Source organism: Battus philenor, unplaced genomic scaffold (genome assembly GCF_028537555.1).
Source record: "Battus philenor isolate CCGP_79_NKW_IND1 unplaced genomic scaffold, ilBatPhil1.0.hap1 SCAF_18, whole genome shotgun sequence".
In the NCBI taxonomy this organism is placed as follows: Eukaryota; Metazoa; Arthropoda; class Insecta; order Lepidoptera; family Papilionidae; genus Battus; species Battus philenor.
Genome location: NW_027181680.1, coordinates 10,509,518 through 10,519,438, shown reverse-complemented (window position 1 = coordinate 10,519,438; position 9,921 = coordinate 10,509,518). Strand labels below are relative to the sequence as shown.

At 32.2% G+C, this 9,921-nt stretch overlaps 1 protein-coding gene across 2 annotated transcripts; it reads right to left on the bottom strand.

Moving 5' to 3' along the window:
• Positions 1-2,532: 2,532 nt before the first annotated feature.
• On the bottom strand, positions 2,533-9,621 carry Syx13 (syntaxin 13). Of its 2 annotated transcripts, none has more exons than XM_068763621.1 (6): positions 9,564-9,621; positions 6,762-6,986; positions 6,157-6,322; positions 4,841-4,969; positions 3,554-3,692; positions 2,533-2,951 (listed from the first exon to the last, which is right to left on the bottom strand). In XM_068763621.1, the coding sequence occupies exons 2-6, from the start codon at positions 6,977-6,979 to the stop codon at positions 2,779-2,781; spliced, it is 825 nt and encodes a 274-aa protein (XP_068619722.1). In that variant the 5' UTR covers positions 6,980-6,986; positions 9,564-9,621; the 3' UTR covers positions 2,533-2,778. The 2 variants fall into 2 exon arrangements, with proteins under 2 accessions (XP_068619722.1, XP_068619721.1); XM_068763620.1 differs by lacking the exon at positions 9,564-9,621 and adding an exon at positions 9,325-9,557.
• Between the last annotated feature and the right edge of the window lie 300 nt (positions 9,622-9,921).

The following is a 9,921-nucleotide window of genomic DNA, read 5'->3' as shown; positions in this document are numbered from 1 at the left end:
GTCAGCAGATGACGTGTTACGGCTGAAATGATGATTTTAATGCCGAAAGTCAGCAATGAAGAGGGCTATCTCAGGGTTTCTCTGTTAGATTGAGTCAGAAATGAGAAAACCCAGAACGCAGAGGAATGCAGATAAATGTTAATCACTGAAGTGATAGAAGGTATACTGCTCATGCAATCGAAGGCCGGTACTGAAAGTTTCTCGAAAAGCGACTTGGGTGGACCGACATAATCCAGATCGTGGTAAATCACTGGACAATGCAATGTGCACACTTCGCGGCGCACATACTTGGTTCAATAGCGTCACTTCGGCGGTACGAACTGCGGTAAGGAAAGGGCTAATGAAAATAATAAACAAAAAACAGTTTTTTTTTCTTTTTATTTTAAATATTCACCAGTTCTCATCACCGGTCTTTCGATATACAGCCGCACGATAAAGTAAACCTAATTAAGTGTATATAACATTTAAACATGAAACAATTCGAGGCAAACAAGGCATGAAAAAAAAAAAACTAATGCTACAGAATAAATATAAATATAGTCTTTATGTAACTTAAAACTATGAATAATGTATTATCTATATAACTAACGATTATTATTTTATTTTGGCCGTGTATAGATGGCTGGGCATAGATACAACTAAATTTTACTAATAAAAAACAAAAGTAAAATGAACATTATATACATTTAAGCTTTTTTTTTAAATTGTGATAGTATAAAAGACAAAGATCATTTTGCAATTCAGCCATCGCTACATGTGTCAAATGTCATGTGCCTAACTAGAGACGAAAATTAGGAATACTTGTTAAGATTTCTTTTTTTATCAAGATTAATGTGACGACATTTTGGTAGCCAGTATTTTTTACAAGTATTTTATAACTAAAATTAAAATGTTGTGTAAATAATCTATAATACGAACACAAATTACATTTAAAATTAGGCGATCCATGCTGTTCACATTCACAATAAAAATATAATCAAAACTATAGAATTTGTGATGTTATTTTCGGCGCATATTTACCCAAAGAAGTAGGGTTAACTTAAAATGGAAAACACTTTTACATCAATAATTCAGGATATAAATATACAATTACAAGAGATTTCAAAGTTTCGTACAAATAATATAATGATTTAATTGATTATTTTGTGGGCAACTGTGAATAATTTTTTAAAGCACTAAACAATACGAAATCTCTCTGCATTATTCAATAGATTTAAGAATTTCATTAAACAAAAACTTGTTATAAAATACTGTTACGGTGTGAAGACTTTTTAAGTGACAATGAAGTACGGAAATCAATTGCAAAAAAATATGAGTTCTTCACAGCTCAGAGCGGAGAGGGCTCCAACCTTCAAAAATCTCAGAACGATGATATTATAAGGTAGTTCAACCTGATTCTAGTTAATGTGGTCTATAAACAACCTTATATTGATAATATGAATAACTTTTGGTAAATATGCACTCACTTGAACATCCAATCTCTACATATAATACTTAAAATATATTATATTTTACTAACATATATAACTTAAGTAGTCAATATTATGCAATTGTTGTGTAGTTACAAATAAACAGTACTTAATTATCGTTATATCATAGTCGCAATATATCTGGCTTAATGCAACACAACGATATAATCGCTAAGCGTGATATTTTATGTTTTATTAAGAAATTATCATTTTTTTACGTAAAAAACGACAATTCTAATCAATTTTCCTTCTATTGCCCCATACATGTGGCGCTACCTACGATTTTAAAAATCAAAATCATGCATCTGCCATGAAATTCATATTAACACAGCATTGATTTATATGATTATGGTTTTTTATTATTTACAATTTTAAAATACAAAATCATAGACAACAAGCTACATTGAGTTCATTGTATACAACCTTTTATCTTTTAAGAAAAAAAAATCGTGGAAGAAATAAAAAATATTCATACAATTTTCTTAAAAATAGTAAAGTATTGACTTTACCATTTTTGTTAAATAAAAGATGATGGGACAGATCTGTGTTTGTTTGATGTTATGTTAATTATTCTATATGTGCTATTACCTACGATTTTGAAATTCAAAATCATGTACAACAAAGCTACAGAGTTGATTGTATATAACTATTTAACTGTTAATACAAAATATTGATAAAACAGCTTAGAATTATAAAAAAAAAATTCGAAGTGACAATAATATTTTTTAAAAAAAAATTTTTATACAAGCTGTTATTTACGATTTCAAATTCAAAATCATGAACTAGCCATGGGATTCATTGCATATACAATATTAACACAGCATTTATTTATATGATTACGATATATTTATTGTTAACATCGATAAGAACACATACAAAGGTCTGTTTACGATTTTGTTCACTGTATACAACTTTTTGATACAAAATATTAATTTTTTTTATAAAACATATTGGCATTATTTTTAAAAAAAAACGTGATTTCTCAACACGAATGCAGAGCTATATACGGTTTTGAAATTTAAAAATTGCGGCTTTAGGTTTTTTCTATCATTAGACTATATAAACAACCACTTATTCTTTTTTTAAAATGACATGACAAAGGTATAGCAGACATAAAGCCTGGGCGAAAAAATATTAAACTGCTTAAATTTTTTTTCAGTGACTCGCTTGTTTAAGACGAGAATATAAAGTGATGAATATAAAGGAATGCATTAGAGTGTTACAATCCAAATTTTTAATCGCATAGTTAATATATAGCCGGGCAACCATTTCAAAATAATGGTATTGGATCCAGTGTATCACAGTCTACCTAAAACGCTCTGACAATCCACACAATGAGTAAGATGCCTATAACTAAACCTATAAGTATGAAGATGAACATTTTCTTACGGTATCTCCTTTGATATTCCGCTGCCTTTGCTAGTTCATCAACACCTGCTTCCACACTCGCGCCAGCAGCTTCAATGTGACTTTCCACTGTATCTATAATGACAAATATATTTTTTATATTAGTTTATTCTATGTATTGGTAACATATGTAAGTAAGAAAAGGGGAGGAGGGGTGATTTTTTTAAATCATTTGAAACTTATGTGGATGGACGTTCCACGGTATGCTTGCCATGTCATGGTCTCCTTTCCCAAACCTTAAGACCCAATCGATTTGCCACTATATCTATACATTTCTCATTAGTACAACTCGTGAACCCGCACAGGTTTACGTGTGTTATACTGTGCGAGCGAGACAGTATTAGGATTAATGTTTGACCTACTATTGGTTGATTGGGAGATCCGCATAAAAATCTTAAATTATGTTTGTTTTTTAAATAATTACTTTGTTCAATTCTATTTTCAAAAGTAGGATTTTCGTAAACCTGGAACCTATCTTCGATTTTTACGTGATTTGCTATAGATATTATTAATTCACTTTGCGTCGTGTTTTTTTGGAACAAAACCATTAAGTGAGGTATTGGTATATTTATAATTAGTGTATTTTTCGGGTTTTTCGTGTATGTTTTTAAAAATTAAATTACTGATTTTTGTGTGCAATAAATATATTATTATAAATTTTATAAAAATATTCTTACCGACAGTTTGCGCCTGTGCGCTGACCATATCAGCCAACTCCTGCATGATCTGATTAACGTCCAGAACATCGGCTTCGATCTTGTTAATGTACGCCTCCTTTTCTAGCAGCATGCTTGTCTCAAACTGGACTAGTCGAGCCTGAAGAATTAATTTTATTAAATTAATGCCTAAGCGGAGTTATTATGCTGGCTTTTTATTTATTTCATCGTTTAATGAAAAGAAATAACATCGATTAAATCGAAAAAACCGGTTTTGTTAATATTCATTGCTTTTTAATAATAAACGTACGGACTGTACCGAAAATCATCAGTACATATATGAGATATATAAAGCCTCTGTTGGGTTTTAGCTTTTATAGTCTGTGGGCCTTCTCCGGGGATAAACATAGATATGCTAAAATCGTGACGCTTGGCAAGCGGGTTGGCGATCGCATCGAGGTATTATGGTACGCAGAGAACCCTGTTGCTGGTCCCCTGGAAACTTGTTTGTGCGCAGTGGTAATCCATATAATTGATGCATAAAGTGTGAAATATATATCGTTTCTATCTCGGGAAATGAACCCACAACCTTAGATCACAGATCTCAGCCCTTTACCGCTGGAATATCATTGCTCATAGTGTTAATAAAAGCTGTTAAAATTATTATTCATTATATATATATATATATATATATATACATACATATGTGTACGTGTCGGAGTTGAGGAGCGCCGAGCGTACCAAAACCTCTGATGGTCGTGTACGTTCGGGTGTAATCGGCGTGTGTGCGCGCGATTGCGGGGCAACGAGCTTGGGCAGCCATAGTGTGCGCACGTCGCGCCGGGAACATCGCGATCACTCAACTCTATTCTTTTGTTAATTCTTTTATCTAAATCATCCCTCGTTAGGTCGATTATTTGTAATAAAAATAAGAAGTGATTCGCGACAACTTGTGTTCTATTCTATAACCTACCCTCAAGTGGAATTATGGATACGGAAAGGAATGACCAGGAGGACGTTCCTTGCCCTCTTCCGTCAGATGTTCGTCATCCCCCTCCGTCATATATATATATATATATCTTACATTACTATTGTAAACCCTCTTGTCTAGCGTAGCGATTATGGTATATACAAATGTCTATGCGTTGCAGTGAGCGTCTATCGGCTGAAGAGAGAAGAGAGAGAAAAGATACATCACGGTGACAAATAGAGTAAGACTTACCATCAGGTGTAAGTCCAATTCGTCAAATGTCATCTTGTCAATTTCGGATTAAAAACTACGGTAAAATATCTAGATTCTATATTCACCTGAGCCTGCTGGTTAGCCAGTAGAGCTGCCTCTTCATCATCAGCTATCGCTTGCTGTTCCAGTGCTTGAGGGTCGTTTCTCACGCGAGGTTTCGAAGGCATATGCGCCGCCATCTTCTCGGAAACTTGCTGTACAATAAATTGTTTTCTTAATATTAACCTAAACCTGTTTTTGAGCGGTAGATACGATCAAACTTCGCAAAATTACTTTACTGGTAGCTTTAATAAAATATACCGCATAAAAAGTATCTTGTTGAAAATAACACAAACTGTTATGAAATATCTGGGGATCGCTAAAACATATAACCATTATCCTTCGTACTTTCTTATGGTAAACTGGTTCAAAATCGCTTTCGTCACATGAAGAAACTTCGGAGAAAAGTTTTTATGACGACTGTTTTTATTATTAAAAGTTAAAAGTTATTATTAACTTCGTCAATTATGTTCCAATTTCAAATGTTCATGTACCGCACAAAAAACATTAACAAATCGTACAAAAAGTACATCCTTGAATTAAAAATAAAAATAAACCACTAGTCATTCTTTGTTTACACTGTAAAATAGAAAGACGAAATGAGATCGCCCTCATTTGATTGAACAAAGGATAGATTACATCACTTAGTGATGACAAGAATCCTTGGCAATGATGAAGTGTATACTATAAAAGTTCTTTATTCGCGGGGTATATGTTTCATAAATATGCCGCGAATGCAGAAACCGTGAATACGGAACGCTAAATTATATGGAATTATAAGAAATACGTTCCTAGGCGACAAAATAAAAAAAATAAAAAACATTTTTTGATTAATTACCTAAAGGCTTAAAAAATAGTTTGAATTTTGTAATTTTCTCTTGCTTTGCAGTTTTTAACAGCTCCTTTAATTTAGACTTATACGCAGCAGTTGCATTAGCAATTTGTCTCTTTAAAATAAGACTTCGTTTCATAGACGCATCAATGTTCATAAAGAAATCATAAAGCTTTTTTGCCATTCATGCATTGCATTTCATGCCAAATGTGGGCTGTGAATTTAATATTTTAATATACCTTTTTTATTAGTCCATTTAGCGGTAATTACAAATCATATTTGGAAAGATATCTATTGAAATCTTTTTATATTATGTATTTGCTTATTAGATCAACGAATATATATTTTTTAAATCCGCAAATAGTGAAAACGGCGAATGAAGTAAGTGCGAATAAGGAAACTTTACTGTACGGAAAGATTTATATTGGTTAACTTTATTTAAAGATATTTTTTTTGTAGTTTTTTCCTGCTTCTTCAAAAAAAGAGTGAGTAAAAACCAAACTGACAAACCTTTTGAACAGATGAATACTTTGCGAGTGCATCCCAAAATGCTTGAGTGAGGCGTTCAACTTGAAGCTTCTGTGGTTTATCGCCACGCCTCACTACCACTCCCAAGCGCTGGATATCTCTTGCTGTTGCCGATACAGAACTGTTTACGTTTTGCTGAGTGTCATGTCTGGAATTAAAATTTGTTTCTATATATATTAAGCAGTCACAGTAATTTTTGGTAAGCCAGCTGCAAATGCCACTAGTTGTGAACCATATATTTCTAAACATAAAAAACATATTCTTCTGTGATAAAAAGTGAAGAACAAATTATCATTTAAAACTCTCGGACATTAGGAAGGCAGGTAATTTTTATTCCTAATTTGGTAGAACCGTCTATAACACCTTCCAAGCGTCTATTTGCCTTTTTCTCTCTAAGGCCCCAAGTCTCGTTTGGTGCCAAAATCTTCCAATTTGTTGAAAAAAAAGCGTACAGTAGTACAGTGTACAAGCAGGAAAAATTATTTGTATTATTTTCACTGATTGATGCCTCGGAACATTTTTAACATAAGTGCTTTTTGAGATATGCCAACATTTAAACTTACCTCTAGTTACAAAACATTACTTACATCTTGTCTCTAAGTTGAACACTGTCATTTGGCCCTCCAATTTGTTTCATCATCTTCTCAAGTGATCGGAGTCCACTATTTATGGTGTTGACATTGTCAGCAATGCCTTCACTCAGGTTGTACAGCTCTGTGGGACTGAAGTCCACAAAACCGACAGTAGGAGGTGCTACAGTTCCATAGTTCTGACTAGAACCACTGATAGGTTCCCGCTCGGACATTTTGGTGCTGCAACAAATGTTACAAAAATAACTCAGTATTTCTCTATCTGTTACATATTACTCTACTTCTCAATCATGATTCAACGTCTTCTTCATCATCACAGGCGATAGATGTCCACTGTAAGGCATTGACCCCTCCATAAAAATTCCCATGATTACCGGTCTGGCACTGCTTGCATCCAACAACTTGCCCTGGCTATAGCTATGTGATGACATAGCTATGGTTGTGGGACCAATGAGTCCACAAAGTGGGGAGCTGCCCACACTAAGTCTACCAATTGTGATCGCTACATGAAAACACATCCGATAAGCAATTCTTCAAGCTACATCAGTGACCATGTTTCTTCCTTATTTCTTATACAAACTCTCAGCAAAGCTTTGAAGCTTTCTTTAGATCACCTTGGAGTTCTTATAGGGCCCACCATAAGCAATTATGATTTTGATTAATTAAACTAATTCTAGGACCTTAACAAAACATTACATTAATGTTAGTTCATTTAAATTATTATGAGAATATTATATTAATTGGATGTAAATATGTGTAAATAAATATCAGACTTAGTCTTTAACAATTGTTTACATTTGGAAACATGTGTTCAATTTTATATAAACACACTGAATTATATGTCACTATAGACAACATAGTGATAACAGACAGGAGGACTGTAAAGTAATGTCATTTCAGTCAACATATTTTCCAGAAAAAGCGACTTATTTTTACTGATCCAGCATTGAAAATTTGCATATTCAATGGCAAAAGGTTTTTGATAATAAAGGTGAATATATTGTTGATTGAAATAAAAACTTAAAAATGTAGTCGTGTGAATTCAACTTAATGAAGCGAATACTTTCTGGTCTCTGTAATAATAGTCACTAAGGATCATATATAGTGATTACTTGTTTGTTATGAGAAGAATAATGTGAGGGGTTTCTAATTTGATAGAAATAAAAATCAAATTGATAATGGCACCCTTTAAATTATAACTATAATGTTTCAAATGCGATCTGATCTGAAAAGAGCCCACAGCAAACTTTTAATTTTTTTGTTACTCTAATTTGCTAGATCTCCTGATAAAGTTCTGTCTCAGCAATCAGAAAATTATTGCGGTACTGGAGGCTTGGTAACAAGAAAAGATATAAACCTTTAATCCTTCGTATGCTGCAATATTGCGCCAGTCATTGTCAGAAATGATTTTTTAAAATGATAAATATAATATTATTGTTTATGATCCTGTGGTCTGTAGTACATCCAGAGCAAGCAATTTTAAACTGTATTTTTAAGGTGATTTTCTATAATGTAGCCTCCTTTATTTCAGGCAGATCTGATCCATACACACCTAGGAAGTTCAGACAGATATGTCCATAGACAGTTGACAGATTAATCTTTGTATAGTTAGTGCAACTTGAGATTGATGGAGATCAATAAGGAAGATTAATTTGAAAATTAAGTATACTTGAAATTGTACAGTGAAATTAATTAAACATAGTTCAATTACAGGCAAACTTTTTATATGGTGCGAGCAAGCATGTATGTTAACACTATTTATTTCTTAACAATGAAAATTTAAGTTCAACCTTAAGTTAGTGACAGGGGTGACCATATCATGTGTGACCAAGTAGCAGACCCAACTTAGTCTTTACACAAATGGAGAACATATCTCATGGTGCCTGATCACAGCAGTCAGTAAAAACATAATAGTTGACTTATACACCAAATATATTAATAATTGTACTTTTAAATATTACTGGTTTTATTAAAAATAATATACCTAAATGTGAAAAATTTATGGTTACTTGTTTCCTAATGGTTAACAATTAAGAAGTATGTTAGATAGTTAAACTCTAATAAATATTATGTTGACTGGAAAGTAATCTCACATCCTTAAGTTAAATTTATACAAGTACATTTTTAACAAGTTTTTATTTTTAATCAACAATATATTCACCTTCGTTATCAACTAACCTTTTGCCACCTAGTATACAAATTTTCAACGCCCGAGCAGTAAAAATCAATTGTTTTTTCTCTATAATATGTCAACAGAAACAACAGTACTTTATGGTCCTCCTAATAGGTTAAAAAAATATTTGAAGATTGGTTTAAATAAGACAGAATATAGGATCATGAGATTTATTGTCTTGGATCTTAAGAGAATAAGTACAGATTTTGGGCTATTTTAAATATAAATTTACATAAATTATTGCATCAACTGTATTCAAAATTGTAATTTTGTATTCATGTTGCTTAATAACTACGATAATAATTGCATTAAATTAGAAATATATTTAATATATACAAAATTAGTCGATTTACCAATTCGATACTAGGTTTAAATTACAGAACGTACCTTTGCAAAATGAGGTAAAGAAAACTGGTTTTCGTTTAAGTCCGGGGCAGAAGGTTTCCAAATAAATATGCGTCGTAAATAAATGTAACAGCATAAAGGAAAGGATGAATCACTATTGATTACAAATAATTTCGTAGCCAACAAGACCTAATAATTCAATAAATGCTACACAAATCTTGAATTATTACAAAACAGTTTTGCGCAACGACATGCTAAACCGGAATATTTAAAAACTTTACCTTTTAAGTACCCGGTATGGTAATAATTTCACTAATGAATGCCAACAAATTCTTGAAAAACTACTTTTGTAATTCTGTCATAGAAATGTCAAATATGTGTCAACCTCAAAATTATTTTTTATTGAAGGTTTGTAAAACAAATGTAACTTGTTACCATGATTAAACATGAATGTATTTTATTATACTAAGTAAATAAATAATCTTTTAATTAAGACGTTAAAAGGACTCTTATTTTGTTGTGTATTGTGCACGGAATTTTTAAATAGGTACCTACGTGATTTAAAATACTACTGCTTTAGGGTTCTCGGACTATGGCGATGTTTCTGAACAGTGTGCTAGTTTATGGAACGTGGTTTGA